We start from the raw sequence: 20,344 nt of genomic DNA, 5'->3' as shown, positions 1-20,344 counted from the left end.
GGATTCAGCGATCTCATGCAGAAGAAAATGGCATCGCTGAAATTCGCGACAGCAATAGGACTCTCTATCTGTTTGCATAGACGCACAGCGAGAGCACTAACACGACCAGTCCGCCCCAGCTCGAGTCTGGCCGGTTTCTTCCTCCTGACCGCCAAGCAGCTGCTCCGGCAGCCTCTTGTTCCTCCATCTCCCGCAACTGTTCGTCGCTGTATTGCGGCTCGTATAGGTAGCCGCGAGCAAAAAAAAAAAAAAAAAAAAAGGTAGCCGCGAGCATCCGATTCACACAAAAGATCTTCGAAATCCCCATCTGTCATTACTTCAAAACTTTCTTCCGCCATCGTGATTAGACTATTATACAAAGTTTTACAGAGCAAGAGCCTGTTAGCTTAGCTTAAAGATGGCTGACACTATCTTTACATTCTATGAGTAAGATCCCGCCTCATGTGGGCGTGGTGAAAACATGCGGAACTAGCTTCTAATTCTGGCTGTAGTTTAAAGCCTCTCGCCCAAAAATCCTCCGATGATGCAAAATGACGATTTCTGCGTCATCGGAGGATTTTTTTCCAGACTAAAAATTAAATTTTCTCTCATATCATGGGGATATGAGGGGGGGAAGCAGGGTAATTCAAAAATACTACTGGTTTTCTACTGATACAAAGCTTAATGCTAAATCCTGGAGTATTCCTTTAATAAGCGACTGAATTCCGGGAAGGGCTCGTTTTTTAAGATGCGTTACAAGCCGTTCATACATTGGCAAAAAAATAAATACAATAATTACATGGAAAATGTTACATATGGCACCTTTAAGCAGTTACTGTAATATCAAATAAACAAGATTGTATTCTTCAGTGTTCATGTGTTGTTTGTTTATTCACATTGAATCCAAACATACAGAATTAAAGATTACGTTTCTAAAGGCGCGTGTCCATCAGAATACAGTCCAGTTTGATTCACAACATTTCATTAACAAAGTGAATTATGAGTCGAGAAAAATAAAAAGTGGATCAGAATAGATGAATTAAAGGACAGTGGAAAAGAGATAAATTAAAAAAAAATCTGACAGAAAATGTAATTAATTAATTTAAAGGTGAATATAGTTACACTGACATTATAGAAACACACATACGCAGGTTTATAATGTAAGAGTTATTTTACAATTTACATGAAAGAGCAAATTCTGAACTTAAACAAGAAAGTGTCCCAACTACAATAAATGTTGCACTATTAAACACACATTTAAAATAAGCGCATTATAAAAGCAGAAGGTTTGTGTACAAACTTCCCGACACAAAATACAAGAAACATGATCAGAACTTTTGCATGTAAAGGCATTTAACGGCATTCTCTCATTACATGTTGACGCCAAGACTGGATAAAAAACATCTCAAAATCTCATGGAAATCCAGTTTTGTCTTGTCAGGTGTCTTTTTTAATGAATGAGCTGATCATTGATTGATTTCAGCGTTTCTTCTACATGTAAATGTGTGTATTTTAAAATAAACTTGATCAATTCTTGCAGGTTTTTTTCTTTCGGTGATTAAAAACTTGAGCATAAGTTGCATCGACTCCAGCACTGCCACCTAAAAGACACAAATGAATAATAATAATAAAGTAAAAAGCTTCAGCTGTATTTGGCACATTCAGCGTGATCATTTGAACTGTAATTGTGAGTTTTGAATGATGATATATGTGTGTTTCTCTCACCTCTGTCTGTGTTCTGCTTCAGATCAGAGTAAACAGTGTCTTCACACTCACTGCTTTTCCCTGATAGTGAACAACAGAGAGTCATAAACAACATCTTACTCATTATACAGAACAATAATAATTCATAATCTATGACACTATTAAGAGGATACAGCAGATCCAAAACCTGACACACTCAAAACATGTATGTGTGTGTATTTTATTGAACATCAGATGTGGCCTGTAATCTTTATAAACTGTATGTGATATTAAATGATAATACTAAAGAGATTTTTTCTGACTTACCTCTTTGATTGTCCTCAGTTTTCATCTCAATTAAAACATCTCTTTTTCCAGCATCTACCAAAGAAAATAACAGAAAATATCAGTTCCCCGTCTGTCACTCAGTCGACGTTTTGACGAGTGCCACTCTTTTAGAGAAATATACTCTTTTAATTGTGTTTTTATATATATATGAGAATATGAATATATATATATATATAAACGAAGTTATTCTTTTATCAGCTGCTGAAGCGCTCAGAACACTTTTTCCGCTAGAAAGCAACAGCTTGTAGAGATGAATGAACGTCAGAGGAGTTCAGCTCTGTGACTGCTCTCTCTGCTCTGAAGAAGATATCTGATGTGTATTTGCAGCGTCACTCCTTTTATACCTGTATGTCCGGGGGAGTGGCATATGCAAATTCCACAAGCCAATTCTTATTGGCCATTTCTCAAAATCAGAGATGTCTGGGCTCCGCATGAGCGACCCCTAGTGTCAACTCATCGACACAACATCTCGTTCCCTCCATCAGGGAACGGAGGTTATGTTAGTAACAGAGACGTTTTTGCTTAATAAATGTTAATTCTTAACAGGTGTAGTAAAGAGGATTTATTTTACCTTTATCCACAGATATCTTGTTTTTAATAGTGACCTCTGAATATGTGACCTCATCTGCTGATGCCCCTGATCACAGGAAACCAAACAAAGCAATTAGCCAATAGATGGGCATTTTAAAGATGAGCAATATATATATTTTGGTAACTAAATATTTAAAACTCTACCTGTGCTCTTCTTATCGTTTGTTTCCACTTCATCATAAATGTGATCACAACCTGCTGGGCAGCAAACATGTGTTTGAGGATTAAAGATCCACACACAGCTGTTACAGGGAAACACTTGAATAATGTGTTATTGAGTCTGACCAGACTGTAGAGGACAGTTTTCTGTCGGGGATTCTCCAGGTCGTGTCCTCTGATTCTGAACTGATGTCTGTTGGTTGATACACTGCTGATCTACAGTAGATAGAGACAAAGATCAATGATGTGTCCACATGTCAACTTCTCTTAAAGATAATGTGTGTCATTTCATGTTCAAATACTTTCTTGTGTCCCTTAATATGCAGATTAAACTATAAATAAAGGATTTGTTGATTTCACCCAAAAGGGAAACACTGAGACTATGTGACACTATCAAAACATTTCTCTGTTTGACTTCATTTGGTGGTGAACATTAGGATTGATCAAACAATACTATGAACAAACCTTTGTTGTGTTTGTATCTCCACAGCAGGATCAGTGAGATGAGGAGTAACACGGCAACACTCAGACACGCAACCACCCAAATCACCGGATGAGAAGATGAACCGTCTGAGACTGGAGAACACGACAGACACATTTATTCATATTTTATTATTGCGAAGATCTCAGAATAACTCACTGGAATAAACTCTCACCTCTGACTGAGATCCAGCTCTCGGGTGACTGTCCTCTCTCTCCGTGTTTACAGGAGTAGAAACCCTCATGTGACTTTGAGACAGTACGGATGCTCATCTCTCCTGTCGTCTGTTTCTGGAGGAGTGATCCATCTTTATAGAAATCAGCTGTGAGGATTGAGGAGTTTGTAGATCGATGTAAACAGTGTAGAGTCAGAGTATCTCCCTCAATCACAGGATGAACAGAACTCTCCAGAATCACATCACCATCTACACAACAGAGGAAATGGAGAAACAGCAGGAAGAAGTTTAAGCACATATTTAAAGTCACATATTCAGCTCTGTTTTAAGTATCATGACACTATATCTGCTGTTATATAGACTCACCATGTACTGTGATGTTAATATGAGGACTGTGTTCTCCAGATTGAGACTCACACCAGTACACTCCAGTGTCAGATGTTTTAAGGAGCTGATTTCACATGTAGATCCTGTAGATGAACAATCTTTCATTCTCTCACTGTCTGTGTTTCTTCTCACTGTCCATCCAGTGGAGTTATTGTGATCCTCACAGTTCAGAGAGAGAGAGTGAGATGAGAAGTGTTGACTTCTGCTGGGACTGATGATCAGAGACACTGAGGGACGTTGAGCTGAAATGAAGTTCAAACAAATACTGCAAGATAAATCCCTGTAGAAACTTATAGGTGAAAAATCGACATGAAAACTGAGAATGATTCAGTGCAAAGACTCCAGGATAGGAGTGATCATGTGGATCAAGATCTGGTCAGGATTTCAGCTTCTGAGATTTGAATGAAGTAAAATTGGGGATTAAGAAAGCTCGACAAATCATGTTTTTGGGATTCTGCTGGATGTGATGGTGCTCGCGATAGCTCGCAGGAGAGTGAAGTGCAGGCTGCTGAAAATGCGCAGTAGAGTTCAGCGCTGGGTGCCCCAGTATGTTCCTTGGTTGAACTGCTGTAACCGACCTGCTGCTTGAGTGGCGAAAAGAATGTGGTAGTTGTAGAAAACCTCCAACACATACAGCCATGTCTAGTATGACTGATAGGTAATCGTCTAGCTCGGTCCTTCGATCTGGATAGACGGAGCAAATTATGTTGCGGTAAATCGAAAAAGCTAAAGCAAATTCGGTAAGGGTGAGGTCTTTAGAGTGGGAATTTATTGTGTGGCTGAGCTGCATTAAGCCTAGGCTGGTTTGCAGCTGTCTGGGCTGGCTGATTTTTCCATTCTGTATAATGCAGCCCATGCACGTTTCGTGGCCGAACCACCGGCCCGCTCGGTTCTCCCGCTGGCCATTACACCCCTTGCAAACGCAATTTACAAACACAGGCACTGGTAATAAAATACAGTAAGTTTTATCTCACCTGTGACATTGACCCACAATGCATCACTGTAGTTTGTGTAGTAAACTGGTTCTCCTCTTCCAGCTCTACACCAGTACTGACCTCCATCAGACACTGAATCAATATGGACTCTGTAGGAGTTTGTTTCTGTCTTGTTTTTCTCAGAGTTCTGTGTGTGTTTGTACCAGTAAAAGTCCCATCCAGCGGTCTGAGTCATGTGACAGATCAGAGTCACCGTGTTTCCTGTCAGTGCAGCTCCTGCAGTATCTGATGTGAGTTCAGGATTGAGCTTTGAGTCTGTGGTGAAGAACATTTGGGTCATTAATAAACAGAGTTCATCTTCTGCTCGTCTTTACTACAGTAATTACTGACCTTTAACAGAAAGAATAACACTTGTGTTCTGTGATGTTGCTGGTCTTCCATCTCTTTCCTCGACAGCAGAACTGATGTTGATCAGACTCAGTAGCTCCTCTGATAGTGAGAGTGTTTGTGTTTACAGTGTAACGCTCAGACTCAGACACGCACAGTTCTGTCTTTATACCACTCATATCTCCAGTTACTGTAATCAGACTCAATGTCACACTTCATGATCACTGTCTCTCCAGTGAAAACAGATGTTTCTGGATGTACAGTGAGTTTAGCTGTGGGCAAATCTGTTCAGAGAAGGAAATATTTACTCAGAGCTCCTGATAAACACTCAGAACAAACTGAATAAACTTTGTAAAAGTCTACAGAGATGCGCACACACCTGATACTGTCAGTGTAACAGCATCACTGATGTCTGATCTCTGTGAGTCTCTGATTTTCTCTCCTCTACAGCTGTATTTACCACTGTGAGATTTGTCAGATGTGATTCTGTACACTCTCTCAGTGCTGACTGGATTGACTGAATCATCTTTAATCCAGCTGTATCATCTGAAGATTATGAAGATTTGAATCATTAAATAAATGTAATAAGTTCAACAACACACATATCCACATTATTCCTGAACACAGATTGATTTGACCCAATTTGTGTTGGCAACCGTTCCTCACCAGTAACCAGCACAAGATATAAGTATTGTAATGATTATTGAACAGTTTAACACTTCAAATATAGATTTTCATGCATTCAGTCATTTGTTGCATTTGTGATTTAGTTCAATTCTACAAAACCTGCTGAAAATATATTATTCATGTGCAGTTTATTTATTGCCATTTTGTCCAAAACTGACAATTTCTGCCACAGTTTCACTGTCAATTTCTTGCATTCATATTTTCAATGTCAATTTCCTGAACACCAAAAGCATTTTGTAAACCCTATTTAGTACAATGTTTTAAAATAAAAGATATTATTAGTACATGACAAATATTGATCTGTTTCTCACCCACACCATCATATCACTTCTGAAGACATGGATTAAACCACTGGAGTCTTATGGATACTTTTATACTGTCTTTATTTCATTGTTAATGTGATGTTTAAAGTATTACATTTATAAATATTTCAGAAACATGTGAGTTTAAAGTGCCGATAGTGAACAGAGTCGAGATGAGCGTTTGATGTGTTTTTGACAGTGCTTCATCTGAGTATGTAGATGTCATGATGGTCCGAGGTTTGTTATGTTCATATCATTCACTAATTTGATTTGTTCTGACAGAAAACAACTTCACAAGTTGATCCTGAAAGTCATTTTGACTCCAAATAACACTTAAATGTTTGTTGTTCTCCGTCTGAATCGCTCGTTTCGGTAGTTTTTACATTGTGTCTCGAGACCAGAAACACAAAACAGGCAATTACAATCATCATGTGTCGTCCAGTAGTTGCTCAGGAAAACTGTGGATCTGCTGATGATGCATATGATTATAATATAACAGATGATCACTCACCGATGACACGAAATGACACTTCATTACTCCAGTAAGTGCTGATTTGTGTAGATGTTCTTCTAGCGAAACACAAGCATTTACTGTATCCGCTGTTCATTACAGTAATCTTGAACTCTTTCTCATTAGAGTCTTGAATACTACCATTATCACAAAACCATTTGTATGTCCAGTGTGTCTCTTCTGTCCCCTGTACGTCACATGTGAGAGTGACGGTCTCTCCTCTGAATATCGGTGATGTTTTAGGATTTACAGTCAGAACAGGTTTATCTGTAAGAACCAGAAACAAACACACAACTCTCACTTTACAAACACACATGTTGCATCTACAGTTTAATTCACTCTCTATAATAATAGTTTAATCTATTTTTAAATTTACACATATCAATTTCACAAGAAATTTTCATCCAATTTAATGACGTAATCTTTATCAAACCTGATTAATAAAACTAAGATTTATTATAGTTTTATTATTATTATTATATATATTTGATTTACAGTAATAAAGGTCACTTGTAAAAGAGTGAGGACAGTTTTATAAGAGTGCGTTCAGTGTCTGTACACTCTTGTGTTCACATTAATATTGTCGATCTTGCATCTCTCTGAGTGCTCGATTAGAAGTCTTTGTTCTAGCAACTGGCCCGAATCTCTCTCACACTGGTCCCGGGACATCGGGCAGTCCTTATTGTCGAGCCCTGTATCATAATATTTCATATTTAGACCCACTGTAATATTTTATTGGTTTGATCTTTCAATATTAATTTATATATTTGCCTCCTCTGAAAATTCTGTCATGGACCGTCACTGTCACCAGGTGCGCAGGGACGTGCACAGACATTTTGGGGGGCTCAAGTGGAAAAAAGGGCACTTCTTATAATTATTTATTTATTAAAAACAAAATTAAATATATTAACACAACTCTGACCTCCTTACCAATTTATTTAAATTCCCTCACACTCACACAATTGTTTCATGTCTTCATTAGTATTCACTAAATATCACAAGAGCAACAGCAAAGAAAACTTCGCCACAATGTGCATGTTTTCTATGATACTAGTGTCAAATATATATTTATAATAAAGGACTGCACAAGGAGAGGGACATAATTTCACTAATTATTTGTTTATTTTGCACAAGGCAATAAATAGTTTTAATTCTTTTAAATTAGTTATTCTCAAATTAAATATTCCATCTTTTACTCTCATGATTAGTTCTAAGTAATACAGACACAATGCTGGTTGCTGGTTTTACAAGTGGGATGATTTTTGATATTTCTTGAAACAAGGGTGATGACATCCGCTCACATCCCCCTCAACTCAAATGACAACGTTATGGATGTAACCTACATTCCCTGATGGAGGGAACGAGATGTTGTGTCGAAGAAGTGACACTAGGGGTCTCTCTTGAGTGCCTTTTGCATCTCTGATCTATGAAAAAAGGCCAATGAGAAATTGTCCCACCCCCGGACATACGGGTATAAAGGCGGGGAATGCGTCTATTTCATTCAGGATTTTTCTGAGGAGCCGATATTGGTTCGGCCGCAACAGTGGCTCAGCTCAGCGACGTGGCTGGGAAGACACAACGTCTCAATCCCTTCACCAGGGAACGGAGACAACATCCTACAGGCCCTGGAGGGAAGCACCGGGCAATCCCGCGAGGTGGCGGCGTTCTCTGGTACACAGGTGGATCGCAACTGCTCTGTCCACCTGGGGGACCCCCGGGTAGTCTGGTCCACTCCACCGTCAAGGGAAGTGAGAGCGGAGGAGCGATGAAGCCGGTTTCGGGCAGTAAAAGGTGACCTTTACGGCTTACTCAACTCGTCATGCATGTCCGGGAAGAAAGGAACCGGGGGCGCGGGTGTGAGCGGCGCACATGCCCTAGGAACCAATCGAGTAGCCGTGAGGGGTGGACGGAGGTCTCCATCGACGACCCCGGAAAGCAGAGCGGACCTCTGCATGTCAGCCTCAAACTGGGAGAGCAGACCCGAAGGTGGCGGCCCAGGCGAGTCATCGCATCAGACCCCGCTGTGATGCTCTACGATGCAGCGGTGATGTCGTAATCCAATTCCAGGGGCTCAAGGGAGAATGCCTGCTGACCATGAAGTGAGCTGCACTCATCACGAGCTCGGACGGAAGCAAGCAAGCATGCCGGGGAGGAGGGTGATTTGCGGGGATTTACCCGGTGAAACCGAGCCCGTCATTATACCCAAATATAATTCGGCTTCATCGCCCGCGGCACCGGCCCCAATCCCGTAGAAAGGAGGCGAGGCGTGGGGGGGGGGGGCGGCTGAAGTGGTATTCTCTCATGACAAAAGAAAGCCGTGACGGCAATGCTGCCATGGCTATGTTCTCGCACTGAGAACTTAACCATTCATAAAAAACTGCCTACGTGTGATCGCAGCCCAGGCATGCGAGGCAGCTTTTATGACCATCGGAAGTGGAGAGAAATCAACCGCATCCAGAAACTACACAGAGGCGTGAAGACATCTTTAAAAAGACGCGTCCTGAAAAGGACGTTCAACGCCAGCTGTGTATTTGCTCTTTTAGAGAAATAACACTTTTAGCTGCGCTGTCGAAGCACACAGGGGCAAACTTCACTGCCGTGCAGAGAAGGGAGAAAGCCGCTGATATGCGCCGTAGATCAAACAGCAATCGCACTCAGAGATGGGAGGAACAATGTGTGACTCGCAGCTCGCTGAATACAAGATCATCAGCTCTTTTCCATCAGACCGGAAAATTTCTAAATGAAACAAATGCATTCCCCGCCTTTATACCCATATGTCTGGGGGAGGGACATGCAAATTCTGTCTGCCAATTTCTCATTGGCCTTTTCTCATAGATCAGAGGTTCAAAAGCGTTCAAGAGAGACCCCTAGTTTCGCTTCTTCGACACAACGTCGAAGTGAGCGACAGACGAGGAACCCTGATTATAACTGCCTCAAAAAGTGTGTGTGCGTCTGTGTGTGTGAGTGTTTGAGTGTCTGCGTGTGTGTGTTTGTGTGTGCGTGTTTTTGTGTGTGTTATGTATCTACATGTGTGTGTGTGTTTTTGTGTGTGTTATGTATCTACATGTGTGTGTGTGTTTTTGTGTGTGTTATGTATCTACATGTGTGTGTGTGTTTTTGTGTGTGTTATGTATCTACATGTGTGTGTGTGTGTGTGTGAGTTTGAGAGTGTGTGTGTGTTTGAGTGTCTGCGTGTGTATGTGGGTGTGTGTGTTTGTGTGTGAGAGAGTGTGTGTTTGTGTGTGATTGAGTGTGTGTTTGACTGTCTGCATGTGTGTGTGTGAGTGAGTGTGTGTTTGTGTGTTTGAGTGTCTGCGTGTGTGTGTGTGTGTGTGTGTGTGAGTGAGTGAGTGTGTGTTTGTGTCTGTGTTGGTGGAGCGGTAGGGTAGTGTAGACCAGAGTTCGATTCCCACTCATGGCCAACACCAGTGACGATTATCTGAACCGGTCCCGAGCCCTAGGTTGACTCAGCCTATAATGAGTACCTGCGGTGTGTAAAAGGCAGTTGGGCGTGGTGCTGGCCACCCACCCCCTTGTGTACCGTTCCGGCCTTCATAGGTGCTCACTAACAACACTTGCCCCTACAGTCTGTTAAGGCTAAATGGGGGATCTTTGTCTTTGTTTGTGTGTGAGTCTATATGTGTGAGTGTTTGTGCGCGTTTTTTTGTTTGTGTTATGTATCTACATGTTTGTGCGTGCGTGTGTGTGTTTGTTTATGTGTGTGTGTGTTTTTTTTCCTGCATTGTTGCTGACTTAATAAAATTGCTCTGTTTTTCACTTTTTCCCCATTCATTTTCAACGGTCGGTCAATTTTGACAATGAATACCAAAGGTGACCTTTTTTTTATGACTACTTGAATCTAGCCCAATTATAATTTTATATGTTAAAATGGCAAATGGAGGAAAAGTCACCAAGTCTCATACTGATCAGATAAAATAAACGTCCTAGTAACTTCCGTAACCTCCATTCCCTGATGGAGGGAATGAGATGTTGTGTCGATGTTGTGACACTAGGGGTCGCTCTTGAGAGCCCGAGACACCTCTGATCTTTGATAAAAGGCCAATGGGAATTGGCGAGTGGTATTTGCATGCCACTCCCCTGGATATACGGGTAGAAAGGAGGGGACGTGCATACCGCTCTTTAAGGTTTTGTGCTGAGGAGCCGAGAATAAGGGTAGCTCAGAGTTGTAGCAGGAGGGACACAACGTCTCGTTACCTCCATCAGGGAACAGAGGTTACGGAAGTAACCAGGACATTCCCTATCTGTCACTCACTCGATGTTGTGTCGATGTAGTGACACTAGGGGTCCCTACAAAAACGGCAAAACAAGCTGAACTGTGTTACGTGGATCGGCAGTGCAAGATGGGTAGACTACTGTGTGCCGCATAGCCTGCACACCTGGCCGGCACGTAACCTCACCTGACGCTAGTATCAGTGTCGAACAGCCCGCTGAGCCGACTGACACAGGGCTAGGAGAAAGTCAACCAGGGAACACATTTGTGAATGCTACTGGGAATTGACAACGCAAATCTTCAGCTCAAGGGAGGTGCAAGCGATATATCCGGCTGGATGACCAGGACTTACCTGTTCATTCCAGCTAAGACACGGGATGAACCCAGCTCAACCCGGAGATTGTAGAATCTCGCAAAGGTGTTGGGTATAGCCCAGCCCTCTGCTCTGCAAATGTCTGTTAGAGAAGCCCCACTGGTCAGAGCCCAGGAGGCCGCCACACTCCTGGTGGAATGGGCTCATAGCCCTGCAGGGGGTGGCATGTGCTGAGCTTAGTAAGCACCGTAGGCCCTAGCTGTCAGGGACAACGTAAACCTACAGGCCCTGGACAGGAGCTTCGGGCACCCGCGCCAGGTGGCGGTGCTCTGCGGGCATAGGTGCACCGCTAGTGCCTTGTCCACTGGGGGCATCGCCAAGTAACCCCTGGCCGCTCCGCCATTGAGGGTAGAGAGAGTGGGGGAGCTGAAAGATCAGTACCGGGCAGTGAAAGGTGCCTCCCACGATCTTGTCAACTCCTCATGCACCTCAAGGAAGAAAGGCACTGGGGCGGGCAAGTGAGTGGCACTGCGAGCCCAGATACCAATCATCGAGCCGCGAGGGTTCAGGGGAGAGCGAAGAGTTCCACTCTAGCCTGACACTCGCGGTAGCCAGGGAAAGCATGTCCATCATTTCCGAGTCCGCCTTTGACTGGGCGACCACGACTGAGGAGGGAAACCCAGCCGAGGTTTCCACGTCAGACTGAATGAGCCCGATCTCCGACACTTAGCTCGAGAGCTCATCACCTTCGCGGGCAACAAACAAGAGGTCGAACTCACCCTGGGATGAGACGGCGCACTCAACTGAGTGCCTAATCAGAGCAAACGAGAGTGCCGTGGAACAGGAGGTCCGTGGGGATTTACCCGGTGGAGGTGGTCCCATTGTGGTTTCTAACGAAAGTGAGCCGCGACCATAGCTTTGCCATGGTCATGTCCTCGCAGTGAGGACTCATCCTTGAAAGATGTCTAAATGTGGGCAGTGCCCAGGAACAAAAGACAACGATCATGGCCGTCTGAAAGCGAGAGATATCGACTGCATCCAGAAATAACACACAATCGGAAGGGCATCTTCAAAAAGCTGTGTCTTTAAAAACACGTTCCGATGTGTGCCGCTCTTTTAGAATATACTCTTTTAAAAGACCAAATACTCTATAGAATAAACTGTAAGGATCCAGCATAAGTGAGAATAGAAGCCATGGGAAATTCAGCTCACTGAATCATCGACCGATCGGCTCCGAAGAGAAATCTGAATAAGCGGTATGCACGTCCCCTCCTTTACCTGTATGTTCTGGGGAGTGGCATGCAAATACCACTCGAAAATTATAATTGGCAATTTAACAAATATCAGAGGTGTCTCTGGCTCTCAAGAGTGACCCCTAGTGTCACTACATCGACACAACTTCGAGTGAGATAGGAAACCATTTTTATTCAATTTAAACAAAATATATACACTCACCTAAAGGATTATTAGGAACACCTGTTCAATTTCTCATTAATGAAATTATCTAATCAACCAATCACATGGCAGTTGCTTCAATGCATTTAGGGGTGTGGTCCTGGTCAAGACAATCTCCTGAACTCCAAACTGAATGTCAGAATGGGAAAGAAAGGTGAATTAAGCAATTTTGAGCGTGGCATGGTTGTTGGTGCCAGACGGGCCAGTCTGAGTATTTCACAATCTGCTCAGTTACTGGGATTTTCACGCACAACCATTTCTAGGGTTTACAAAGAATGGTGTGAAAAGGAAAAACATCCAGTATCGCGGCAGTCCTGTGGGCGAAAATTCCTTGTTGATGCTAGAGGTCAGAGGAGAATGGGCCGACTGATTCAAGCTGATAGAAGAGCAACTTTGACTGAAATAACCACTCATTACAAACGAGGTATGCAGCAAAGCATTTGTGAAGCCACAACACGCACAACCTTGAGGCGGATGGGCTACAACAGCAGAAGACCCCACCGGGTACCACTTATCTCCACTACAAATAGGAAAAAGAGGCTACAATTTGCAAGAGCTCACCAAAATTGGACAGTTGAAGACTGGAAAAATGTTGCCTGGTCTGATGAGTCTCGATTTCTGTTGAGACATTCAGATGGTAGAGTCAGAATTTGGCGTAAACAGAATGAGAACATGGATCCATCATGCCTTGTTACCACTGTGCAGGCTGGTGGTGGTGGTGTAATGGTGTGGGGATGTTTTCTTGGCACACTTTAGGCCCCTTAGTGCCAATTGGGCATCGTTTAAATGCCATGGCCTACCTGAGCATTGTTTCTGACCATGTCCATCCCTTTATGGCCACCATGTACCCATCCTATGATGGATACTTCCAGCAGGATAATGCACCATGTCACAAAGCTCGAATCATTTCAAATTGGTTTCTTGAACATGACAATGAGTTCACTGTACTAAAATGGCCCCCACAGTCACCAGATCTCAACCCAATAGAGCATCTTTGGGATGTGGTGGAACGGGAGCTTCATGCCCTGGATGTGCATCCCACAAATCTCCATCATCTGCAAGATGCTATCCTATCAATATTGGCCAACATTTCTAAAGAATGCTTTCAGCACCTTGTTGAATCAATGCCATGTAGAATTAAGGCAGTTCTGAAGGCGAAAGGGGGTCAAACACAGTATTAGTATGTGTTCCTAATAATCCTTTAGGTGAGTGTATATTTATGTCAAAAATGACCGAATACCATAGGAGGTTGAATGATGCATAGATTAATTAAATAAATTATGGCAAAGGGTTTTGCTGCATGAGAAACTAAACACATACGCAACCTGGTCTCAGACCATCATGCAGTGTGTGAAGATGTGCCAACACAAATATTATAAATTATATATCTTGTTCACTACACTTCAAATCATGAACAAAAATCAACAATTTATTTATGAATTATGAGTTACCTGGACTTTGTGCAGAATAGCTGTAAGACATCAGCACTGAAAGTAAAAAAAGAAGAATTTCCTTTAATTCAACACAACATAATTCAATACAGATGTTACACTACAATTATCTGATGGACCCAGTTGTAAAATTTCCATCATGGTGTAAATTTATCAGTCATGTTAGTTTAAATTTCCCTGATATGTGGTATAGCCTATTTGATTTTCTTGATATATTCAACATTTTCAGTTGGCAATGCACTTTATTCTATTCAATACTTCACAGTTTTTAAAAGTGTACTTAAATAAGAGAATTTCGAGATGCACATCTATATTTCCAGCAATCTGGCGATCTTTTTACACACAGACATACAGGGAGAGAATGAGACAGATGGGACGTTCTTGAACGATTCGTTCATTTTGAACAAAACATTTATATGACTCGAAAGAATGAGTCTCAGAGAGGGATTCATTCATTTGACGCAGGACAGCCGCATATGATCTGTACAGATAACACAAATGATTAGTTCATGTCCAGAGTCTGTGTCCTACGGAGCCCCTAAAGGGTCAAGAGATAGTGGGTAAAAACATTAGATGGGTGGGGAAAAGAAATTAGCAAATGCTTTTGTGTTTTCTTGAGAATTTTTGCGTTCTCTCACAAAATCATAAAGACAGTCTTCTGCAATCTCTCTTATGTGTATTCCAGCATTATTCCAGCTTTTGAGTTCAAAAGATGAGAAAGTCTGTGCAATGAAACAGTGAAGCTCAAAAGACAACACTTATGCAATGCACAAATTATAATCTTTATTTTATGAATGAGTGTAAATAAAGACAACACAGTTAAAATGACATTAAATGCGAGTGGTCTACACCCCTGTATGTCACCATTCATCAGTAATGAAAGGGTGTTAGTGGCTCATTTTGCTCAACACATGGGTAGAGGGGCACACATTCATCACGAGAGGGCGCACTTCTGAGAAACAATAATAAAAAATCCTCTTGTGTGGCCCCGCCTGTCAACCGCCTATGTCACCAATGCAACATACGGCCCTGTTCTTCCTGTCCCCTTTGTTGATACATTACAGGAAAATAGTTTGAAGTATTAACAAAGATTATATAACAGAACTTTTGACCAACTTTTTGTAAAGTTTCTGCTTATAGACTCTCAGCCAGATAATGAAGACAATATTACAACAATAGGGCCTCCTGCACATTACTCAAACATGTTCAATAAGAACAGCAGACAGACCGTAGATTAATAGAGAAGTTGAGAGCGATCTGAGAGCTCAAGATGGAGAGAGTCTATTTAAAGATACAGCACACACAACACCAACTCACGGAAACAGAAATATGTCTGATTCAACAGACAATCCAAAGATTATTACAATAAAATAAGATACAAGTATATAAAATATGAAGAGATGAAACACATCAAAGTTACAACATGTACACAAGTCCATCATCTTTCACATGAACACAGACAGATGCATTTGATCTGTAACACACAGTAATAACTGCAGTCTTCACCGTCATCATCACTATAACACAAAACATTATTTATATATGAACAGAATAAAGAATACATGAACACTGAGACAGTAAATCTACAGTATAGACCTGTGCACCCACATCACCATCATGTGTTTCACACACACACAAATAACAGAAGATAATATAGAATATAATAAAATACTCACAGAGTATAAGAGGCAGCACACTGGACTCCATACTGTCACTTTAATGAACTGTTTAACCTGTGCTGTCTGTCTAAACCAAACCCTTCCTGTGTTCAAACGTCATTTCACACTTCATAGACAGAGATAAATGGGGTGATGCCAAGAGTCTACAGACCAATGCACGCAGAACACACAATAAGATATTTAACTTCTCTTTTAGTGCATTCAAGCTGTTGAAGATGTTCCTCTTTAATTTGAGCAAAGACTTGAACATGAACATCTAAACACACACATGCAAATCATGTCGACTGAATCAGACACAAAAGTGACTCTGAAGTGAATTAAATTCAGACTGTCTGTGATTCACAGTAAGATTTAAAACATGTTAATTTCTCCTCTAAAGGAGGTCTGAAGCACAACAGTCTCTTAAACTCTCTCAGTATCAGGATGTTAAAGAAGTGAAACTGCTGCATCAGATCTGCTAACACAACATGTTCTGAGTTCCTGGGAACAAACACAAACAGAAAAACTGTGAAAACAGAGTGAGAATGAAAGTCACATGTGAAGAGAAGATTGTGATAATGATAAATCAACAACATGGCAAAAATATGTGGCCAGCTGACGACTGATGCTAGCCTTTAGCCTCCTTGTTAGCGGTTCAAATCTCTTTCGGAGCAGGGCGACCAGAACCGGTTACACATGCAATTACTAAAAAATTAAAAGCTCTCCATGTTTTACACCACATGCAGATATTGCATTTAAAATTTAAATCACTTTGTTTTTAGACAATTTAATTAAAATAGCAACAGATCCAGTGAAAATATCTGCGTCAATGAAATACTCAAGCAACTTTCTGAAGGTTGTGTGATTGACTTTACCTTATTACACACTTATTACCTGCTTTTCAAAAATAAGTGCCAAATTCAGTGAGTGGGAAAAGACTAAAAGTGACAAATGTGCATTTTACCAACAGAAACCAACAGCGTGACGTGACAGGACAGGACAGGACAGGACCTGCAGCTGGCAGTGCGGAACGATGAGGAGTTGAACAAACTCTTGGGTGGAGTGACCATCGCTCAGGCTGTGCTGCTGCCCAAGAAGACAAACTAAAGTCTGATTCATATAAACCCAAAGAGTCTTTTAAGAGTCACACTTGAACTGTAAGAGAGTGATGTCTTTATAGTCCTGTGAAAAAGATAGCAAGATTTGTAATAAAGGAAAATTTCCATATATAAAAAAAATGTGGGTTGAGGAATATAGTGTCAGCTTTAAAATACAGATATCATGAATGAGGAAGTAATGATAGTTGTATATGTGCAAATGTAGAATATAGATTATTTAATCTGCACATCAATAGTGTATTTAATAACATTCAACACACAGTTTAGACTAAATAAAATACAAATGCAGGATAGACGGTATAAAAATAATCCAGAGGAATGATATACTAACATTGTGAATTAACAGTTTGTTTCTTTGGGTTGTTCATGATGGGTTAAAAGTGAGATCAGATTGCTTAATTTAATTTGTATTTCAAAATTGTGTGAAAAATGAAAAATATAATTAATTTAAGTATATTTTGTGAATATTGTAATTAAAAATATACATTTATATTATTATAAAGGTATTCGTTATTACCATTGATGAGGCTACTCATTATTCAAATAAAAAATTAAACGTCACGAGTGTAAAATGAAGCATTTGTGTCATGCGCACAGAGATGAACTGAACTAAAGATCTTGAGCGGGAAACTGCCGCCGCTTGTTTGAAGAGATGATCCGTTCAGTCATTGGTCAACTGTGATGCGTAGACGTCCATATCACGAATCACAAGCCTCTTCCCCTCCCCAGATAGCCACTGGACGCTGTAACGGAACAGGGCCGCAACTGCAAAACGATAGAGCCGGGTCTGGCCCGCATCCGCCTCACGGACTCGTTCCTGAGTCCAAACGCACATCGGGCCGAAGCCGTTTCTGGTCTGTTTTTAGGGGTTGTTGCGGATATGTGCCAGCGCCGATCCAGCACCGCCTGATCATCCCGTAACAGATGCGTAACGGGTGCGTGAAGAGATTCCGCCTACCGGAGCTGTGCCGGATGTGTTACTGATTCTGCTTAAATCACCACTGGATTGTCCTTATTGCCTTATTTTCGGCATTTTTGTCAGTTAGGGTAGGCTATAGTAACCTATGCTACCTAGGCATAGGCCTACATTTTTCACAGTCTGTGGAATGTCCATAAAAACATTTCCACTACAAGGCCTTGGCTATAAATAAAAAGCTTGACTTGACTTGATAAAGGCTAGTTGGAGCAATGCGTAGGCCTGTAGGCTATAGCTGAAATAAAGCGTTTTAATGATTAAAACGCATACTAAAACAACGTAAACAAAGTAAACAAACACAGAATTCAGACCACGATTTAATTATAAAAAATGAACAACAAAGTAATGAACAAAGTCAACAATTAACAAAGAACACAGTCAACAACAAACACAGAATTAATGGATTAAAAAAAAAACCGCACAGGCTATTAACAAAAAAAAAAAAAAAAAAATATGCACTTAAACAAAATCAATATGTGGGTGCTGTGGCAGCTGTTGCTGTTGCTCCTGCTGCTGACGCGCCAGTCTCTCCTGGCGCCCTCCGCTCCTGTCCGCCGAAAGGGCAAACCACCTAATTGAATGCCTCCATATTTCTGCTTCTGTTGCACTGACTGTCAGTGCGCATTTGCGCACTGCACCTGGAAAACAGCATTACTGATTAGCAGTGTTGTGCACAGTGCTGGGAGTAACGCGCTACAAAAGTAGGCTAATACATTAGTAACATATTACTTTTTGCTGTAACGCAGTAGTGCAAGGCATTACTAATACATTTTCAGTAATATTTTACTCGTTACATGTTCAGTAAGGCTTGCGTTACAACAGACTTTTAGTTTTAATTGTAGGCTAAAACAAACAAAAAAAAAAACAGCAAGACCGCGAGACATTAACGAATGAAAAATGCAAGTAGGCTACCTGTTCGTGCAGTCAATAGCCGTTTGTCTACGTTTGTAAATAAAGACTAAATGGCAGCGTCTGATATATTTGTATAGCGATTTATTTTTTACAGGAGTGCGGTGAGTCATGATTTCGGCCTCTGTGCTCAGCTGGCCAGTGGAAGCGGCTAATGGGTGAAGATGGCATGAAGAAGACCACATTCATGAAATCGACATATATATGCGCATTAGGCTATTCGTTCTGTGTTTTCTTTCTAAACAGTTAGGCTATGTTTAGGTGGTATTTTTCATGTTTTCATCACGCAATCATGTTTTTGATCGCGGTGGTGACGCGTTCATGTAACATGTAAGGGTGGCGGGCTGCCGATAATTAAAGCACCTAAAAGCTGATGAAAAAGCAATGATTATGAATATGTCAAATATAGCAAGGAGACATTTTAATTGTTTATTAATAAAGATGAAGTTGACGATGCTGACTCGCGATCTTCGCAGTAGGCCTAGTGAATGCACCAGAGAGAAATGCACACAGATAAGCAGAGAGCACTCTGTTTTCTTTCGTTTTGAATTGTTCTGTTTACAAGTAGACATTTCAATATATATTTTTCAGGTCTGTGAAGTAAGCTATAGGCTACTTATACGCTGAGTTTCGGTTCATTTATGAGACGCGCTCCAGTTCACAAGCCTGCGCCTCCGTGTCGTGATTATCTATAATTGCCTGCTATACTTCTTATTTATTAAATACAGGCAATTGGTGTATTAAACCTTGGTTAAATTTAAGATACAATTAATAAAAAACGAAATTCCCTTTAAAGAAAGGCTTTGTGTCTTCTGTTTGAGGTCTGTGAAAGTTTTAAAGGAGTCTTTTAGTGCCGCTTCAGAGCTCAGCGTCCGTAACGGAGAACTGTCACGTCTGTAACATTGTTTTTTCCTCAAATGCTGAACACAAAAATAAAATAAAATGAATATTTTATGTTCAGTGCAGAGCCAACCCTTCTTCATCCGATTTAGCAGTGTAATTCACAGAATTACAACAACAAAAATCGTTGCCTCCTAAAAAGTTAAAGATTTTTTTGTCACGCATGACTGTCTATTTCCCTAATATTAAATATAAAACGCATGTGTAGACTGATATTTTTCTAATTTCCTTTCAGGGAGGAGCCTATGGACAAACAGACGTTTCAATATTTTGGTATTAATGCATTTTCTGAGAATTTATATTTCAAGTTTTGACTGCAAATGGCATGTCCATAACGCTGGAATTCCCAAATTTTTAAATAATTTATCCTCAACTAGTTTTGTGGTGTAGGTCTACGTACTTTATAATGTTAACTTCAAATAATACTAATAGTAATTTAAAGATGTGGTAGCATTGGGTCTGGACGGTATGGATAACGCTGGGAGTTGGAAGGGGTGTGTCAGCGATTCTGCAGGTTCGTGGATCTGAGTGTTGCGATTTCGGTTTCATATCGCATATCGTTACAGCCCCAACAGTTCTACTTCTGATAGTTATTTTGGTGAAAGTAACTAAGCGTAATACAGGAGTAATGTAGCATTACAATTCTGAGACAGTAATATTGTAGGTAATGAATTACTTTTAAATAACAGTAACAAGTAATAAATAATG

General features: G+C 41.0%; 1 protein-coding gene across 1 annotated transcript; it reads right to left on the bottom strand.

The window, feature by feature from the left end:
- Positions 1–1,506: 1,506 nt before the first annotated feature.
- Positions 1,507–16,803, bottom strand: LOC127645843 (Fc receptor-like protein 2). Its single transcript, XM_052129524.1, is given in 16 exon segments — positions 1,507–1,580; positions 1,705–1,764; positions 1,990–2,043; positions 2,582–2,647; positions 2,746–2,796; positions 2,887–2,976; positions 3,226–3,336; positions 3,417–3,665; positions 3,783–3,860; positions 3,863–4,045; positions 4,778–5,053; positions 5,129–5,227; positions 5,317–5,409; positions 5,505–5,662; positions 16,148–16,259; positions 16,698–16,803. Coding segments are annotated over 16 exon segments (1,860 nt in total).
- Between the last annotated feature and the right edge of the window lie 3,541 nt (positions 16,804–20,344).

Source organism: Xyrauchen texanus, chromosome 1 (assembly GCF_025860055.1).
Source record: "Xyrauchen texanus isolate HMW12.3.18 chromosome 1, RBS_HiC_50CHRs, whole genome shotgun sequence".
Lineage (NCBI taxonomy): Eukaryota > Metazoa > Chordata > Actinopteri > Cypriniformes > Catostomidae > Xyrauchen > Xyrauchen texanus.
Note: the sequence above shows the minus strand (reverse complement) of the source record. Positions and strands in the feature narration are given on the sequence as shown.